Source organism: Nerophis ophidion, linkage group LG04 (assembly GCF_033978795.1).
Source record: "Nerophis ophidion isolate RoL-2023_Sa linkage group LG04, RoL_Noph_v1.0, whole genome shotgun sequence".
NCBI classification, from domain to species: domain Eukaryota; kingdom Metazoa; phylum Chordata; class Actinopteri; order Syngnathiformes; family Syngnathidae; genus Nerophis; species Nerophis ophidion.
In genome coordinates, this window is record NC_084614.1 from 4789852 (window position 1) to 4810533 (window position 20682).

At 39.8% G+C, this 20682-nt stretch overlaps 1 protein-coding gene across 1 annotated transcript; it reads right to left on the reverse strand.

Moving 5' to 3' along the window:
* Positions 1 to 1071: 1071 nt before the first annotated feature.
* On the reverse strand, positions 1072 to 17273 carry LOC133550775 (serine-rich and transmembrane domain-containing protein 1). Its single transcript, XM_061896807.1, has 2 exons — positions 17215 to 17273; positions 1072 to 1424 (listed from the first exon to the last, which is right to left on the reverse strand). The coding sequence occupies exon 2, from the start codon at positions 1411 to 1413 to the stop codon at positions 1072 to 1074; it is 342 nt and encodes a 113-aa protein (XP_061752791.1). The 5' UTR covers positions 1414 to 1424; positions 17215 to 17273.
* Positions 17274 to 20682: the final 3409 nt, after the last annotated feature.

Sequence of the window (20682 nt, forward strand, 5' to 3'; positions counted from 1 at the left end):
CACAGCAACAAAGACGACAATAATTAGGGTCACAGGAACAAAGACGACTATATTTGGGGTCACAGGAACAAAGACTACCATAATTAGGACCACAGGAACAAAAAAGGCCATATTTGGGGTCACAGGAACAAAGACGACCATATTTGGTGTCACAGCAACAGAGATGACTATTTTTGGGGTCACATGAACAAAGAAGACCATATTTGGGGTCTACAGAAAGAAAGACGACTATATTTGGTTTCACAGGAACACAGACGACCATATTTGGGGTCACAGCAACAGAGATAACTATTTTTGGGGTCACAGGAACAAAGAAGACCATATTTGGGGTTACAGCAAGAAAGAGGACTAAATTTAGTTTCACAGGAACAGAGACAACCATATTTGGTGTTATAGGAACAGGGAAGACCATATTTGGGGTCACAGGAACAGAGACGACTATATTTGGTGTTACAGGAACCAGGATGACCATATTTGGGGTCACAGGAACAAAGACGACCATAATTAGGGTCACAGGAACAAAGACGACCATAATTAGGGTCACAGGAACAAAAAAGACCATATTTGGGGTCACAGGAACAAAGACGACTATATTTGGTGTCACAGCAACAGAGATGACTATTTTTGGGGTCACGGGAACAAAGAAGACCATAATTAGGGTCACAGGAACAAAGAAGACCATATTTGGGGTCACTAGAACAAAGAAGACCATAATTAGGGTCACAGGAACAAAAAAGACCATATTTGGTGTCACAGGAACAAACACGACCATGTTTGGGGTCACTAGAACAAAGACAACCATAATTAGGGTCACAGGAACAAAAAAGACCATATTTGGTCTCACAGGAACAAAGACGACCATATTTGGACTTTTCTCTCGAGTTGTCCCCTCAGCTTGTTAATGTTTGGATGAGTTAAGGGTGCAAGAAGGCCTCCAACATGGCGCCTCACAAATGGACCAATCTTCTCGTCACTGTCCCAATACTTTTGTTCTTGCGGGCTCAAAGTTGTTTTCAGACGACATCTGCTTCAAGTCCACAGAAAATAATAGTGATGGTGGACAGGTGCGCCTCAGGTGCGCAGCGAGGTCGCGGGGGACGTCCGAGTCGAGACGCTGCACACCTCCATGTTGGTGAAGCGTCCTTCGCCGCCGCAGTCGGGCAGCGAGGAGGAGGAGGAGGAGACGATGTTCTTCAGCCTGTGGAGGGCCACCAGGAGCAGGCTGAGCAGGAGCAGCAGGAGGCCCAGGAAGAGGCCGACGTAGACCTGCACACTCCCGCCCCCCCGACCCCGCGACCAGGAGGAGGAGGAAGCTGACGTCACGTTCCATGTGGGCGAGAGGCGGGGGAAGGTGCCGTTTCCCGCTGTGGAGGTGTCATCGTTGCCCACGGCGACCACGTCCATCCCTGACATCCCAGCTGGACCTTAGGAGAGAGGACACGTTAATATTGTGAGAAAATATTGCATTAAATAACTCATTATTATTATATTTTATATCATTATAATAAGATCAGACAAACATTGCAGGGAGACAGAACAGGATCAAACATTACAGAGAGACAGAACAGGATCAAACATTAGAAGGGAGACAGAACAGGCTCAAGCATTGCAGGGAGACAGAACAGGATCAAACATTAGAAGGGAGACAGAAAAGGATCACACATTACAGGGAGACAGAACGGGATCAAACATTACAAGGAAACAGAACAGGATCAAACATTACACAGAGACAGAACGGGATCAAACATTACAGGGAGACAGAACAGGATCAAACATTACAGGGATACAGAACAAGATCAAACATTACAGGGAGACAGAACAGGATCAAACATGACAGGGAGACAGAACAGGATCTCAAACTCTACAGGGAGACATTACAGGATCCAACATTACAGGGAGACAAAACAGGATCAAACATTAGAAGGGAGACAGAACAGGATCACACATTACAGGGAGACAGAACGGGATCAAACATTACAGGGAGACAGAACAGGATCAAGCATTGCAGGGAGACAGAACAGGGTCAAACATTGCATTAAATAACTCATTATTATTATATTTTACATCATTATAATAAGATAATAAGATCAAACAAACATTGCAGGGAGACAGAACAGGATCAAACATTGCAGGGAGACAGAACAGGATCAAACATTACACAGAGACAGAACGGGATCAAACATTACAGGGAGACAGAACAGGATCAAACATTACAGGGAGACAGAACAAGATCAAACATTACAGGGAGACAGAACCGGATCAAACATTGCAGGGAGACAGAACAGGATCAAACATTGCAGGGAGACAGAACAGGATCAAACATTACAGGGAGACAGAACAGGATCAAACATTACAGGGAGACAGAACCGGATCAAACATTGCAGGGAGACAGAACCGGATCAAACATTGCAGCGAGACAGAACAGGATAAAACAATGCAGGGAGACAGAACAGGATCAAACATTGCATTAAATAACTCATTATTATTATATTTTACATCATTATGATAATATCAGACAAACATTGCAGGGAGACAGAACAGGATCAAACATTGCAGGGAGACAGAACTGGATCAAACATTGCAGGGAGACAGAACAGGATCAAACATTGTAAGGAGACAGAACAGGATCAAACATTGCAGGGAGACAGAACGGGATCAAACATTACAGGGATACAGAACAGGATCAAACATTGCAGGGAGACAGAACAGGATCAAACATTACAGGGAGACAGAACAGGATCAAACATTGCAAGGAGACAGAACGGGATCAAGCATTGTAAGGAGACAAAACAGGATCAAACATTGGCAGGGAGACAGAACAGGCTCAAACATTACAGCGAGACAGAACAGGATCAAAAATTACAGGGAGACAGAACAGGACCAAACATTGCAAGGAGACAGAACAGGATCAACATTAGAAGGGAGACAGAACAGGATCAAACATTGCAGGGAGACAGAACAGGATCAAACATTACAGGAAGACAGAACGGGATCAAACATTACAGGGAGACAGAACGGGATCAAACATTACAGGTAGACAGAACAGGATCAAACATTACAGGGAGACAAAACAAGATCAAACATTGCAGGGAGACAGAAAAGGATCAAACATTGCAGGGAGACAGAACGGGATCAAACATTACAGGGATACAGAACAGGATCAAAGATTGCAGGGAGACAGAACAGGATCAAACATTACAGGGAGACAGAACAGGATCAAACATTGCAAGGAGACAGAACGGGATCAAGCATTGTAAGGAGACAAAACAGGATCAAACATTGGCAGGGAGACAGAACAGGCTCAAACATTACAGCGAGACAGAACAGGATCAAAAATTACAGGGAGACAGAACAGGACCAAACATTGCAAGGAGACAGAATAGGATCAACATTAGAAGGGAGACAGAACAGGATCAAACATTGCAGGGAGACAGAACAGGATCAAACATTACAGGGAGACAGAACGGGATCAAACATTACAGGGAGACAGAACGGGATCAAACATTACAGGTAGACAGAACAGGATCAAACATTACAGGGAGACAAAACAAGATCAAACATTACAGGGAAACATAACAGGATCAAAGATTGCAGGGAGACAGAACAGGATCAAACATTACAGGGAGACAGAACAGGATCAAACATTGCAGGGAGACAGAACGGGATCAAACATTACAGGGATACAGAACAGGATCAAACATTACAGGGAGACAGAACAGGATCAAACATTACAGGGAGACAGAACAGGATCAAACATTGCAAGGAGACAGAACAGGATCAAACTTTACAGGGAGACAGAACAGGATCAAACATTGCAGGGAGACAGAACAGGATCAAACATTGCAGGGAGACAGAACAGGATCAAACATTGCAGGGAGACAGAACAGGATCAAACATTGCAGGGAGACAGAACAGGATCAAACATTACAGGGAGACAGAACAGGATCAAACATTGCAGGGAGACGGAACGGGATCAAGCATTGTAAAGAGACAGAACAGGATCAAACATTGCAGGGAGACGGAACGGGATCAAACATTACAGGGATACAGAACAGGATCAAACATTGCAGGGAGACAGAACAGGATCAAACTTTACAGGGAGACAGAACAGGATCAAACATTGCAAGGACACAGAACAGGATCAAACATTGCAGGGAGACAGAACAGGATCAAACATTGCAGGGAGAAACAACAGGATCAAACATTACAGGGAGACAGAACAGGATCAAACATGACAGGGAGACGGAACAGGATCAAACATTACAGGGAGACAGAACAGGATCAAACATTGCAAGGACACAGAACAGGATCAAACATTGCAGGGAGACAGAACAGGATCCAACATTGCAGGGAGAAACAACAGGATCAAACATGACAGGGAGACAGAACAGGATCAAACATTACAAGGAGACAGAACAGGATCAAACAGTGCAGGGAGACAGAACAGGATCCAACATTACAGGGAGACAGAACAGGATCAAACATTACAAGGAGACAGAACAGGATCACACATTACAGGGAGACAGAACAGGATCAAACATTACAGGGAGACAGAACCGGATCACACATTACAGGGATACAGAACAGGATCAAACATTACAGGGAGACAGAACAGGATCACACATTACAGGGAGACAGAACAGGATCACACATTACAGGGAGACAGAACAGGATCAAACATTACAGGGAGACAGAACAGGATCAAACATTGCAGGGAGACAGAACAGGATCCAACATTACAGGGAGACAGAACAGAATCAAACATTACAGGGAGACAGAACAGGATCAAACATTGCAGGGAGACAGAACAGGATCAAACATTGCAGGGAGACAGAACAGGATCAAACATTACAGGGAGACAGAACAGAATCAAACATTACAGGGAGACAGAACAGGATCAAACATTGCAGGGAGACAGAACAGGATCACTGACGGGTCTGCCGACTTCCGGGACTACTTACCATAAAAAGGTGAGAAACAGGTAAAGGTTGGGGGGGGCTTCAGGAAGTCCAGCTATGGCTATGAAAACTTCATAGCCATAGCACAAATAAACATCTTACATAGAATCAACCAAACTTGCAACAGAGGACAGGGAGTGGGAGCTGCTGTATAAATGCTACTCAGCCATCCATGACCTCTAAGGAGAATCAAGCTGTGCAGAAGGCGTGCAACTCTTACCTCACGATATTAACTATATTATTATTAATTCAACTCTCATGATAACTATATTATTATTAATTATTATTACATGATCTCTATCTGTTATTATTACATATCTCATTAAAACTATGTTATTATTACCTAATCTCTCATGACAATTATTATTTTATTCATCTCTAATTATTATGACATAATATCTCATGATAATTAGCATATTACTTGATCTCTCATGATTACTATTTTATTACATAATAACTATCATTATTAATTAATCTCTCATGAGAAGTATTAATTTATTAGATAATCTCTAATTGTTATTACATAACATCTCTCAATTAACAAATTATTGTTACTTAATCCCTCAAAACTATTATTTTATTAGATAATCTAATTATTATTTCATAATTTCTCATAATTAACAAATTACCACTTAATCGCCCATGATAACTATATTATTGTTACTTAATCGCTCATAACTATTATTTTACTAGATTATTTCAAATTATCATTACATAATATCTCATGATAATTATTATTACTTATTCCTGATTATTATTTTATTACATAATCTTATATAATTTATTACATAAACTCTCATAACTATATTATATAACTCATAACTGTATCTCATGATAACTATTATTAGTACTTATCTCATGATAATAACTATAATATCACATATCTCATAATAACTATGCTATTACATAATATCTAATGATAACTACATTATTACATAATAACTGATGATAATAACTGTATTATTAGTACTTATTAACTCATAACTATTGTTACATAACTCATGCAGGTGAGCACGACCCCAAAAGGGAGGGACAAGCGGTAAAAAATGGATGACAATAACTTTATTATTATATAACTATGTGACTGTCCTAATCTGGATTAGCTGCGTCCATACTTTTGTCCAACATATTTCATGTTTTTTTCTCCATTGCGCAATAATTATTGAAACAACAAAAGTCATAAAATTTCTTGTCATATATTTAAAAAAAATAAATACTAATATGGTTTAAAAAAAAAAAAAGGAAGTAATTAATGTTCATTATTTCCGCCAAATAAAAGGCAAAACCTGGCAACTAAGAAGTTGACCAGCAGAGGGCGACATTGTTGCATAGAATTTTATCCGCGGCGTCCATCGAAAGTCCTTCTTTCCTTATTTGGACACTGACCTTCTCCACGGAGCAAGTGATTTTCCTAGGGGTCATTTGTTTATTATTATTATTATTATTATCATTATTATTAGATTTATTCAACATTGATTACTTTTGTAACATTGTCACTTCCTGTTTCCTGTCTCCCCCTTTCCGCCCGTCTTCAGTCACATGACCGTGTGTGTCTCTCTTTAGCTCCGCCTCTCCGCGCCTGCGCTGTGGGTCGCCCCTCGCCATAATCCCTGTGATCGGACTGCGTCATCGTCAGCCGGAGTGCGTGGTGATTGTGCCTAATGAAGCTTTTTGTCGCCTAGCAACGAGGTGCGGGGTCGCGCCGTGTCACGCGCGCCTCATTTAATCACGTGACTGCGCGTGTGCGTGGACGATAATGAAACAAAGGGGGCGGATCGGCGTCGTCAGGCCTATTTTAGGGCGCAAAAGCCCCTTTAAATAATTTGGTGTGACTTTTTTTTTTCAAAAATAAAGCAGATATAATTAATATAATAAATAATAACATATTTGTTCCGCCTGAATGACGATACGGAAAACCTTAGCAGGCAGCAGCAGTGGTTTAGTGCGTCCACGTTCTGCCGTCTTACGGAAGTAAACCCGGAAGTAAACGTCTTTCAAATCTATTTTGTTATTATATTTAGCAAATTTTTATGAAGTTATATTCATAAACGGCAACATTTACAAACAATAAACAATAATAATCAAATAAGTACAAAAACAGTACAAATCAGCACCAGTTGGTTCTAGACTCAATAAAACCACTTAAATAAAATGTTAAGGGGGGGGGGGGGTGTACCCGGGACGCTAGGTACACCGTTGAGCCCCCTCTGGAGACGTCGTGGGCTTCAAATCAACGAAACGTCGATGAAGCAGGGTGCCCACCCGAAGACCCCAATGACATACTTACCCTCCCTTTCAGCACTCCACACCGACTGCTACCGTCAAGACTGTTCCTACTTACCAAAGGGATTGAAACATCTAGTTCTATTTGCTTTACAGTTCCTAAAACATTATTTTCATTTTTATAACATTTGTTCTTAAACATTATTTTCATTTTCATAAGATTGGTTCCTAAAATATTATTTTAATTTTCATAACATTAGTTCCTGACACATTATTTTCATTTTCATAACATTTGATCCTAAAACATTATTTTCATAACATTAGTTCTTCAAACATTATTTTCATTTTCATAACATTAGTCCCCAAAACATTATTTTCATTTTCATAACATTAGTTCCTAAAACGTTATTTTCATTTTCATAACATTAGTTCCTAAAACATTATTTTCATTTTCATAACATTAGTTCCTGAAACATTATTTTCATTTTCATAGCATTAAATGCTAAAACATTATTTTCATTTTCATAACATTAGTTCCTGAAACATTATTTTAATTTTCATAACATTAGTTCCTAAAACATTATTTTCATTTTCATAACATTAGTTCCTGAAACATTATTTTCATTTTCATAGCATTAAATGCCAAAACATTATTTTCATTTTCCTAACATTAGTTCCTAAAACATTATTTTCATTTTCATAACATTAGTTCCTAAAACATTATTTTCATTTTCATAATACTAGTTCCTAAAACATTATTTTAATTTTCATAACGTTAGTTCCTAAAACATTATTTTCATTTTCATAACATTAGTTCCTAAAACATTATTTTCATTTTCATAATACTAGTTCCTAAAACATTATTTTCATTTTCATAACATTAGTTCCTAAAACATTATTTTAATTTTCATAACATTAGTTCCTGGAACATTATTTTCATTTTCATAGCATTAAATGCTAAAACATTATTTTCATTTTCATAACATTAGTTCCTGAAACATTATTTTCATTTTCATAGCATTAAATGCCAAAACATTATTTTCATTTTCATAACATTAGTTCCTAGAAACATTATTTTCATTTTCATAACATTAGTTCCTGAAACATTATTTTCATTTTCATAGCATTAAATGCCAAAACATTATTTTCATTTTCATAACATTAGTTCCTAAAACATTATTTTCATTTTCATAACATTAATTCCTAAAACATTATTTTCATTTTCATAATACTAGTTCCTAAAACATTATTTTCATTTTCATAACATTAGTTCCTAAAACATTATTTTCATTTTCATAACATTAGTTCCTGAAACATTATTTTCATTTTCATTGCATTAAATGCTAAAAAATTATTTTCATTTTCATAACATTAGTTCCTGAAACATTATTTTCATTTTCATAGCATTAAATGCCAAAACATTATTTTCATTTTCATAACATTAGTTCCTAAAACATTATTTTCTTTTTCGTAACATTAGTTCGTAAAACAGTATTTCTCATTTTCATAACATTAGTTCCTAAAACATTATTTCTCATTTTCATGACATTAGTTCCTAAAACATTATTTTCCATTTTTATAACATTAGTTCCTAAAACCTTATTTTCATTTAAATAACATTAGTTTCTAAAAGATTATTTCTCATTTTCATAACATTAGTTCCTAAAACATTATTTCCATTTTCATAACATTAGTTCCTAAAACATTATTTTCATTTAAATAACATTAGTTCCTAAAACATTATTTTCATTTTCATAACAATAGTTTTCGTAAAACATTACTTTAATTTTCATAACATGAGTTCCTAAAACATTATTTTTGCCAAATATTCCGCCGAATTGTCAACGATTTATCTGCTGACTGTCTCGGTCAGGGGTCCGCTCCCTTTGGCTTTGAAACAAAATGTCAACAAAAACTACTTAATTTATTACATTTTATTTGATTTACTTTGTTTGTTTTTAATTCAACAGTTGTTATTTTTGGGATGTCGTCATATGAAAACTAATCATATTTTAATATATTGCCAATCAAAATGTACGTCAAGCAATTGTATTGTTTGTGGCGGCTTTTTACCGCTAAGCTACCATTGGACGGATGAAAAAAACAACATTTTATTTATTTACATTTTTATGAAGTTGCTTTGACGGATGATAAGGTTTTAATTTTCCCTTTGAGTCAGAATACTGGAGGGACTTGATTTATAAATTCATCTGTGACACGTAAGTTTGTATACACTGCTGTCATCTGTGACATGTTGCAAGTTTGTATACACTGCTGTCATCTGTGACATGTTGCAAGTTTGTATACACTGCTGTCATCTGTGACATGTTGCAAGTTTGTATACACTGCTGTCATCTGTGACACGTTGCAAGTTTGTATACACTGCTGTCATCTGTGACATGTTGCAAGTTTGTATACACTGCTGTCATCTGTGACATGTTGCAAGTTTGTATACACTGTTGTCATCTGTGACATGTTGCAAGTTTGTATACACTGCTGTCATCTGTGACATGTTGCAAGTTTGTATACACTGCTGTCATCTGTGACATGTTGCAAGTTTGTATACACTGCTGTCATCTGTGACACGTTGCAAGTTTGTATACACTGCTGTCATCTGTGACATGTTGCAAGTTTGTATACACTGCTGTCATCTGTGACATGTTGCAAGTTTGTATACACTGCTGTCATCTGTGACATGTTGCAAGTTTGTATACACTGCTGTCATCTGTGACATGTTGCAAGTTTGTATACACTGCTGTCATCTGTGACATGTTGCAAGTTTGTATACACTGCTGTCATCTGTGACATGTTGCAAGTTTGTATACACTGCTGTCATCTGTGACATGTTGCAAGTTTGTATACACTGCTGTCATCTGTGACATGTTGCAAGTTTGTATACACTGCTGTCATCTGTGACATGTTGCAAGTTTGTATACACTGCTGTCATCTGTGACATGTTGCAAGTTTGTATACACTGCTGTCATCTGTGACATGTTGCAAGTTTGTATACACTGCTGTCATCTGTGACATGTTGCAAGTTTGTATACACTGCTGTCATCTGTGACATGTTGCAAGTTTGTATACACTGCTGTCATCTGTGACATGTTGCAAGTTTGTATACACTGCTGTCATCTGTGACATGTTGCAAGTTTGTATACACTGCTGTCATCTGTGACATGTTGCAAGTTTGTATACACTGCTGTCATCTGTGACACGTTGCAAGTTTGTATACACTGCTGTCATCTGTGACACGTTGCAAGTTTGTATACACTGCTGTCATCTGTGACATGTTGCAAGTTTGTATACACTGCTGTCATCTGTGACATGTTGCAAGTTTGTATACACTGCTGTCATCTGTGACATGTTGCAAGTTTGTATACACTGCTGTCATCTGTGACACGTTGCAAGTTTGTATACACTGCTGTCATCTGTGACACGTTGCAAGTTTGTATACACTGCTGTCATCTGTGACATGTTGCAAGTTTGTATACACTGCTGTCATCTGTGACATGTTGCAAGTTTGTATACACTGCTGTCATCTGTGACATGTTGCAAGTTTGTATACACTGCTGTCATCTGTGACATGTTGCAAGTTTGTATACACTGCTGTCATCTGTGACATGTTGCAAGTTTGTATACACTGCTGTCATCTGTGACATGTTGCAAGTTTGTATACACTGCTGTCATCTGTGACATGTTGCAAGTTTGTATACACTGCTGTCATCTGTGACATGTTGCAAGTTTGTATACACTGCTGTCATCTGTGACATGTTGCAAGTTTGTATACACTGCTGTCATCTGTGACATGTTGCAAGTTTGTATACACTGCTGTCATCTGTGACATGTTGCAAGTTTGTATACACTGCTGTCATCTGTGACATGTTGCAAGTTTGTATACACTGCTGTCATCTGTGACATGTTGCAAGTTTGTATACACTGCTGTCATCTGTGACATGTTGCAAGTTTGTATACACTGCTGTCATCTGTGACATGTTGCAAGTTTGTATACACTGCTGTCATCTGTGACATGTTGCAAGTTTGTATACACTGCTGTCATCTGTGACATGTTGCAAGTTTGTATACACTGCTGTCATCTGTGACATGTTGCAAGTTTGTATACACTGCTGTCATCTGTGACATGTTGCAAGTTTGTATACACTGCTGTCATCTGTGACACGTTGCAAGTTTGTATACACTGCTGTCATCTGTGACACGTTGCAAGTTTGTATACACTGCTGTCATCTGTGACACGTTGCAAGTTTGTATACACTGCTGTCATCTGTGACATGTTGCAAGTTTGTATACACTGCTGTCATCTGTGACATGTTGCAAGTTTGTATACACTGCTGTCATCTGTGACATGTTGCAAGTTTGTATACACTGCTGTCATCTGTGACATGTTGCAAGTTTGTATACACTGCTGTCATCTGTGACATGTTGCAAGTTTGTATACACTGCTGTCATCTGTGACACGTTGCAAGTTTGTATACACTGCTGTCATCTGTGACATGTTGCAAGTTTGTATACACTGCTGTCATCTGTGACATGTTGCAAGTTTGTATACACTGCTGTCATCTGTGACATGTTGCAAGTTTGTATACACTGCTGTCATCTGTGACATGTTGCAAGTTTGTATACACTGCTGTCATCTGTGACATGTTGCAAGTTTGTATACACTGCTGTCATCTGTGACATGTTGCAAGTTTGTATACACTGCTGTCATCTGTGACATGTTGCAAGTTTGTATACACTGCTGTCATCTGTGACATGTTGCAAGTTTGTATACACTGCTGTCATCTGTGACATGTTGCAAGTTTGTATACACTGCTGTCATCTGTGACATGTTGCAAGTTTGTATACACTGCTGTCATCTGTGACATGTTGCAAGTTTGTATACACTGCTGTCATCTGTGACATGTTGCAAGTTTGTATACACTGCTGTCATCTGTGACATGTTGCAAGTTTGTATACACTGCTGTCATCTGTGACATGTTGCAAGTTTGTATACACTGCTGTCATCTGTGACATGTTGCAAGTTTGTATACACTGCTGTCATCTGTGACATGTTGCAAGTTTGTATACACTGCTGTCATCTGTGACACGTTGCAAGTTTGTATACACTGCTGTCATCTGTGACACGTTGCAAGTTTGTATACACTGCTGTCATCTGTGACATGTTGCAAGTTTGTATACACTGCTGTCATCTGTGACATGTTGCAAGTTTGTATACACTGCTGTCATCTGTGACATGTTGCAAGTTTGTATACACTGCTGTCATCTGTGACATGTTGCAAGTTTGTATACACTGCTGTCATCTGTGACATGTTGCAAGTTTGTATACACTGCTGTCATCTGTGACATGTTGCAAGTTTGTATACACTGCTGTCATCTGTGACATGTTGCAAGTTTGTATACACTGCTGTCATCTGTGACATGTTGCAAGTTTGTATACACTGCTGTCATCTGTGACATGTTGCAAGTTTGTATACACTGCTGTCATCTGTGACATGTTGCAAGTTTGTATACACTGCTGTCATCTGTGACATGTTGCAAGTTTGTATACACTGCTGTCATCTGTGACATGTTGCAAGTTTGTATACACTGCTGTCATCTGTGACATGTTGCAAGTTTGTATACACTGCTGTCATCTGTGACATGTTGCAAGTTTGTATACACTGCTGTCATCTGTGACATGTTGCAAGTTTGTATACACTGCTGTCATCTGTGACATGTTGCAAGTTTGTATACACTGCTGTCATCTGTGACATGTTGCAAGTTTGTATACACTGCTGTCATCTGTGACACGTTGCAAGTTTGTATACACTGCTGTCATCTGTGACACGTTGCAAGTTTGTATACACTGCTGTCATCTGTGACACGTTGCAAGTTTGTATACACTGCTGTCATCTGTGACACGTTGCAAGTTTGTATACACTGCTGTCATCTGTGACATGTTGCAAGTTTGTATACACTGCTGTCATCTGTGACATGTTGCAAGTTTGTATACACTGCTGTCATCTGTGACATGTTGCAAGTTTGTATACACTGCTGTCATCTGTGACATGTTGCAAGTTTGTATACACTGCTGTCATCTGTGACATGTTGCAAGTTTGTATACACTGCTGTCATCTGTGACATGTTGCAAGTTTGTATACACTGCTGTCATCTGTGACATGTTGCAAGTTTGTATACACTGCTGTCATCTGTGACATGTTGCAAGTTTGTATACACTGCTGTCATCTGTGACATGTTGCAAGTTTGTATACACTGCTGTCATCTGTGACATGTTGCAAGTTTGTATACACTGCTGTCATCTGTGACATGTTGCAAGTTTGTATACACTGCTGTCATCTGTGACATGTTGCAAGTTTGTATACACTGCTGTCATCTGTGACATGTTGCAAGTTTGTATACACTGCTGTCATCTGTGACATGTTGCAAGTTTGTATACACTGCTGTCATCTGTGACATGTTGCAAGTTTGTATACACTGCTGTCATCTGTGACATGTTGCAAGTTTGTATACACTGCTGTCATCTGTGACATGTTGCAAGTTTGTATACACTGCTGTCATCTGTGACATGTTGCAAGTTTGTATACACTGCTGTCATCTGTGACATGTTGCAAGTTTGTATACACTGCTGTCATCTGTGACATGTTGCAAGTTTGTATACACTGCTGTCATCTGTGACATGTTGCAAGTTTGTATACACTGCTGTCATCTGTGACATGTTGCAAGTTTGTATACACTGCTGTCATCTGTGACATGTTGCAAGTTTGTATACACTGCTGTCATCTGTGACATGTTGCAAGTTTGTATACACTGCTGTCATCTGTGACATGTTGCAAGTTTGTATACACTGCTGTCATCTGTGACATGTTGCAAGTTTGTATACACTGCTGTCATCTGTGACATGTTGCAAGTTTGTATACACTGCTGTCATCTGTGACATGTTGCAAGTTTGTATACACTGCTGTCATCTGTGACATGTTGCAAGTTTGTATACACTGCTGTCATCTGTGACATGTTGCAAGTTTGTATACACTGCTGTCATCTGTGACATGTTGCAAGTTTGTATACACTGCTGTCATCTGTGACACCTAATTCTAATTATATATATGCAAACACTTTCAAGGAACCTCCTGGGGACTAAGCCCCGCCTGTTCCTCAAACCTAGTGACGCCCCTTGGTTAGTGTAAGATTAGTGTGTGTGTGCGTGTGTGTGTGTGTGTGTGTGTGTGTGTTCTGTCAAGTTGCGATTAAAGGATTTTCTTCTCCATCGTGAGAGAAACATTTAGTCGATGATCCCCGAGAGGACCCTTGTTTGATGAATAATGGAAACGATTGATGTGTGACAAAATGTCATGACATTTACTGTGTGTGTGTGTGTGTGTGTGTGTGTGTGTGTGTGTGTGTGTGTGTGTGTGTGTGTGTGTGTGTGTGTGTGTGTGTGTGTGTGTGTGAGAGAGAGAGAAACAGCTGTCACAATACCCAGAAAATACCAGATAATGTCATGCATAAACATAACGGCCCGATCACAAACTACCAACAAAACACGTTTGTATAAATAAATATATATATATATATATATATATATATATATATATATATATATATATATATATATATACAAACACACACATATGTATATATGTATATATACATACATACATATATCTATATATATAATACACACATATGTATATATATATATCTATATATATGTATATATACATACACAAACACACACATATGTATTTATATATGTATATATGTATGTATGTATGTATGTATATCAATATAAACACAAACATATGTGTATATATGTATATATACATACATACATATATCTATATATATAACACACACTAGTATATATATATCCATATATATATATGTATATATATATGTTATATACATACACAAACACACACATATGTATTTATATATGTATATATGTATGTATGTATGTATGTATATATATATTTTTTATATATAAATGTATGTAAATATGTATATTTATGTATCTGTATGTATACATGTATGTATATGTATATATATATACATAAATGTACTCTGTATATATATACATACATATATATGCATATATTTACATACATATATAAGTATGTTTACATACATACAGAGATATACATATACTGTATGTATATATATATATATATATGTGTGTGTGTATGTATATACATACATACAAACCCCGTTTCCATATGAGTTGGGAAATGCTGTTAGATGTAAATATAAACTGAATTGCAAATCATTTTCAACCCATATTCAGTTGAATATGCTACTAAGACAACATATTTGATGTTCAAACTCATAAACATTTTTTTTTTGCAAATAATCATTAACTTTAGAATTTGATGCCAGCAACACGTGACAAAGAAGTTGGGAAAGGTGGCAATAAATACTGATAAAGTTGAGGAATGCTCATCAAACACTTATTTGGAACACCCCACTGGTGTGCAGGCTAATTGGGAACATGTGTGTGCCATGATTGGGTATAAAAACAGCTTCTATGAAATGCTAAGTAATTCACAAACAAGGATGGGGCGAGGGTCACCCATTTCTAAGCAAATTGTCGAACTGTTTTAGAACATTTCTCAACGAGCTATTGCAAAGAATTTAGGGATTTTACTATCTACAGTCTGTAAAATCATCAAAATGTTGAGAGAATCTATACAAATCACTGCACACAAGCGATGATATTATGGACCTTTGATCACTCAGATGGTATTGCATTAAAAAACGACATCAGTGAGTAAAGAATATCACCACATGGGCTCAGGAACACTTCATAAAACCACTGTCAGTAACTACAGTTGGTTGCTACATCTGTAAGTGCAAGTTAAATTTCGGCCATGCAAAGCAAAACCCATTTATCAACAACACCCAGGAACGCCGCCAAGCTCATGTAAGATGGACTGATGCAAAGTGGAAAAGTGTTCTGTAGTTTGACAAGTCCACATTTCAAATAATATTTGGAAACTGTGGACGTGGTGTCGTCCGGAACAAAGAGGAAAATAACCATTTGGATTGTTTTAGGCGCAGAGTTCAAAAGCCAGCATGTGTGATGGTATGGGGGTGTATTAGTGGCCAAGGCATGGGTAACTTACACATCTGTGAAGGCACCATTAATGCTGAAAGGTACATACAGGTTTTGGAGCAACATATGTTGTCATCCAAGCAACGTTATCATGGACGCCCCTGCTTATTTCAGCAAGACAAGTGTTACAACAGCGTGGCTTTGTAGTAAAAGAATGCGGGTACTTTCCTGGCCCGCCTGCAGTCCAGACCTGTCTCCCATGGAAAATGTGTGGCGCATTATGAAGCGTAAAATACGACAGCGGAGACCCCGGACTGTTGAACGACTAAAGCTCTACATAAAACAAGAATGGGAAAGAATTCCACTTTCAAAGCTTCAACAATTAGTTTCCTCAGTTCCCAAACCTTTATTGAGTGTTGTTGATAGAAAATGTGATGTAACACAGTGGTGAACATGCCCTTTCCCAACTACTTTGGCACGTGTTGCAGCCATGAAATTCTAAGTTAATTATTATTTGCAAAAAAAAAATAAAGTTATGTATATATATATATATATATATATATATATATATATATATGTATATATATATATATATATATATATATATATTTATATGTACATTCTATATATACATACTCACAGTGGGTATATATGTATGTACATATACGCACATAAATGTGTATATATGTATTTAAATATATATATATACATATATACATTTATGTGTGTATAAGAATGTATATATGTATGTACAGTATATATACATACATATATATATGTATAAAATGTAGACTCTTGATTGACATGTCATTGAAAGATGGATCTTGTGTACCGTGGCTGTTCCCAATAAGTCGACCCTCCCATAGCCTATCCAAAATACTAAAAGTGCTCAATGGTGGTCACAATAAAACACCATGTAAATAAAACACCATGTAAAAGAACGGCGAGTGAAAGGAAAGTGAAACAAACCTGGTCAGTCGTCAGGCAGCACACAAACAAACACAATCCATCTTCTTGTCTTCTCGTCCTCTGTCCACACACACACACTCTTTTTCATCTCTCTCTCTCTCTCTCTCTCTCTCTGTCTCTCTCTCTCTCTGTCTCATCACCACACACACATATATACACACTCTTTAGGTGATCGATGATGAGTTTGATAAGCAGTGTGTGTGTGTGTGTGTGTGTGTGTGTGTGTGTGTGTGTGTGTGTGTGTGTGTGTGCGTGCGTGCGTGCGGGCGTTACACACACACACACACACAAACACACACAGACACACACACACACACACTGGTTATCATTTGGAATGGTGACCAAGTTTTTGATCGTGACTTGTGGGGACCAGCACAGTGGGCACTACAGGTTGTGGAGGCATAAAAAAAACGAGTTAGGATGGCCACTGCTCATACACGTCTTTAAATCTCTGGATCGATGAAGTAACGTGCTGTTCATACTTACTGGGGACCCTGGGGAAAAGAGTTCATATGGTTCATGGGGACCAAATTGTCAGGTTCAAACACTGATGACATCTATTAAACAAGACAAGAAGCAAAGAATCGAAACAGAGACAGAATTCAATTTGGCTCAGTGAGGAGAAACGTATACGTTTGTACCCCTGTGCAGTGTCATTAGGCTCTGCCAAAAGATTGTACGCCTCCTGCTTTTGTTTGGACCTTCCCTGACCACGTGGCAACAGCTGTTTTCTAAGGGACGGGGTGGTTAACAGCCATCGCCTTTAAATTACAAAAAAGTTTAAAAGAAGAGGTCGGTTATAAAAATAAAAGTCGTAGAAAAACAGAAAAAAGAGGTTCATAAAAGAGTTCAAAAGAGCGGTGGCTGGAGGAGAGTCAGGCCCTGCTTCCTCTCCGCTTTGTAGGTCTTGGGTCAGGGCAATATCGTTCTGTTGATTACAATACATGAAAAAATGTATTGATACGCTGCCCGGATCATATTATGTTTAGGTTTTTGAGTCTTTTTGTATTATGTTCTGTTAGTGTTTGACTTCTTTAGTTCCTGGTTTTACTTGTTTAAGTCGGGGTCCACGTTAATCAATACAGAGGTCCCCTAGAGCGATGTCCCCATACCGTCAGAAGTCCCCTAAAGGTGACTGTGTAAACAGAGCAGTGTCCCCATACCGTCAGAGGTCCCCTAGAGCGATGTCCCCATACCGTCAGAAGTCCTCTAAATTTGACTGTGTATGGTATGGGGTGAGCATACCGTCAGAGGGGACCTCTGACAGTATGCTCACCCCATACCGTCAGAGGTCCCCTAGAGCGATGTCCCCATACTGTCAGAGGTCCCCTAAAGGTGACTGTGTAAACAGAGCGATGTCTCCATACCGTCAGAGGTCCCCTAGAGCGATGTCCCCATACCGTCAGAAGTCCTCTAAAGTTGACTGTGTAAACAGAGCAGTGTCCCCATACCATCCGAGGTCCCCTAGAGCGATGCCCCCATACCGTCAGAGGTCCCTTAAAGGTGACTGTGTGAACAGAGCGATGTCCCCATACCGTCAGAGGTCCCCTAAAGGTGACTGTGTAAACAGAGCGATGTCCCCATACCGTCCGAGGTCCCCTAGAGCGATTTCCCCATTCTGTCAGAGGTCCCCTAAAGGTGACTGTGTAAACAAAGCGATGTCCCCATACCGTCAGAGGTCCTCATACCGTCCGAAGTTCCCTAAAGGTGACTGTGTGAACAGAGCGATGTCCCCATACCGTCAGAGGTCCCCTAAAGGCGACTGTGTAAACAGAGCGATGTCCCCATACCGTCCGAGGTCCCCTAGAGCTATTTCCCCATCCTGTCAGAGGTCCCCTAAAGGTAATTGTGTAAACAAAGCGATGTCCCCATACCGTCAGAGGTCCTCATACCGTCCGAAGTTCCCTAAAGGTGAGTGTGTGAACAGAGCGATGTCCCCATACCGTCAGATGTGCCCTAAAGGCGACTGTGTAAACAGAGCGATGTCCCCATACCGTCAGAGGTCCCCTAGAGCGATGTCCCCATACCGTCAGAAGTCCTCTAAATTTGACTGTGTATGGTATGGGGTGAGCATACCGTCAGAGGGGACCTCTGACAGTATGCTCACCCCATACCGTCAGAGGTCCCCTAGAGCGATGTCCCCATACTGTCAGAGGTCCCCTAAAGGTGACTGTGTAAACAGAGCGATGTCTCCATACCGTCAGAGGTCCCCTAGAGCGATGTCCCCATACCGTCAGAAGTCCTCTAAAGTTGACTGTGTAAACAGAGCAGTGTCCCCATACCATCCGAGGTCCCCTAGAGCGATGCCCCCATACCGTCAGAGGTCCCTTAAAGGTGACTGTGTGAACAGAGCGATGTCCCCATACCGTCAGAGGTCCCCTAAAGGTGACTGTGTAAACAGAGCGATGTCCCCATACCGTCCGAGGTCCCCTAGAGCGATTTCCCCATTCTGTCAGAGGTCCCCTAAAGGTGACTGTGTAAACAAAGCGATGTCCCCATACCGTCAGAGGTCCTCATACCGTCCGAAGTTCCCTAAAGGTGACTGTGTGAACAGAGCGATGTCCCCATACCGTCAGAGGTCCCCTAAAGGCGACTGTGTAAACAGAGCGATGTCCCCATACCGTCCGAGGTCCCCTAGAGCTATTTCCCCATCCTGTCAGAGGTCCCCTAAAGGTAATTGTGTAAACAAAGCGATGTCCCCATACCGTCAGAGGTCCTCATACCGTCCGAAGTTCCCTAAAGGTGAGTGTGTGAACAGAGCGATGTCCCCATACCGTCAGATGTGCCCTAAAGGCGACTGTGTAAACAGAGCGATGCCCCCATACTGTCAGAGGTCCCCTAAAGGTGACTGTGTAAACAGAGCGGTGTCCCCATTCCTTCAGAGGTCCCCTAGAGCGATGTCCCCATACCGTCAGAAGTCCTCTAAAGTTGACTGTGTAAACAGAGCAGTGTCCCCATACCATCCGAGGTCCCCGAGAGCGAAGTCCCCATACCGTCAGAGGTCCCCTAAAGGTGACTGTGTAAACAGAGCGATGTCCCCATACCGTCAGAGGTCCCCTAGAGCGAAGTCCCCATACCGTCAGAGGTCCCTTAAAGGCGACTGTGTAAACACAGCGATGTCCCCATACCGTCCGAGGTCCCCTAGAGCGAAGTCCCCATACCGTCAGAGGTCCCCTAAAGGTGGCTGTGTAAACAGAGCGATGTCCCCATACCGTCAGAGGTCCCCTAGAGTGATGTCCCATACTGTCAGAAGTCCTCTAAAGTTGACTGTGTAAACAGAGCAGTGTCCCCATACCATCCGTTGTCCCCCTAGAGCGATGCCCCCATACTGTTAGAGGTCCCCTAAAGGTGACTGTGTGAACAGAGCGATGTCCCCATACCGTCAGAGGTCCCCTAAAGGTGACTGTGTAAACAGAGCGATGTCCCCATACCGTCCGAGGTCCCCTAGAGCGATTTCCCCATACTGTC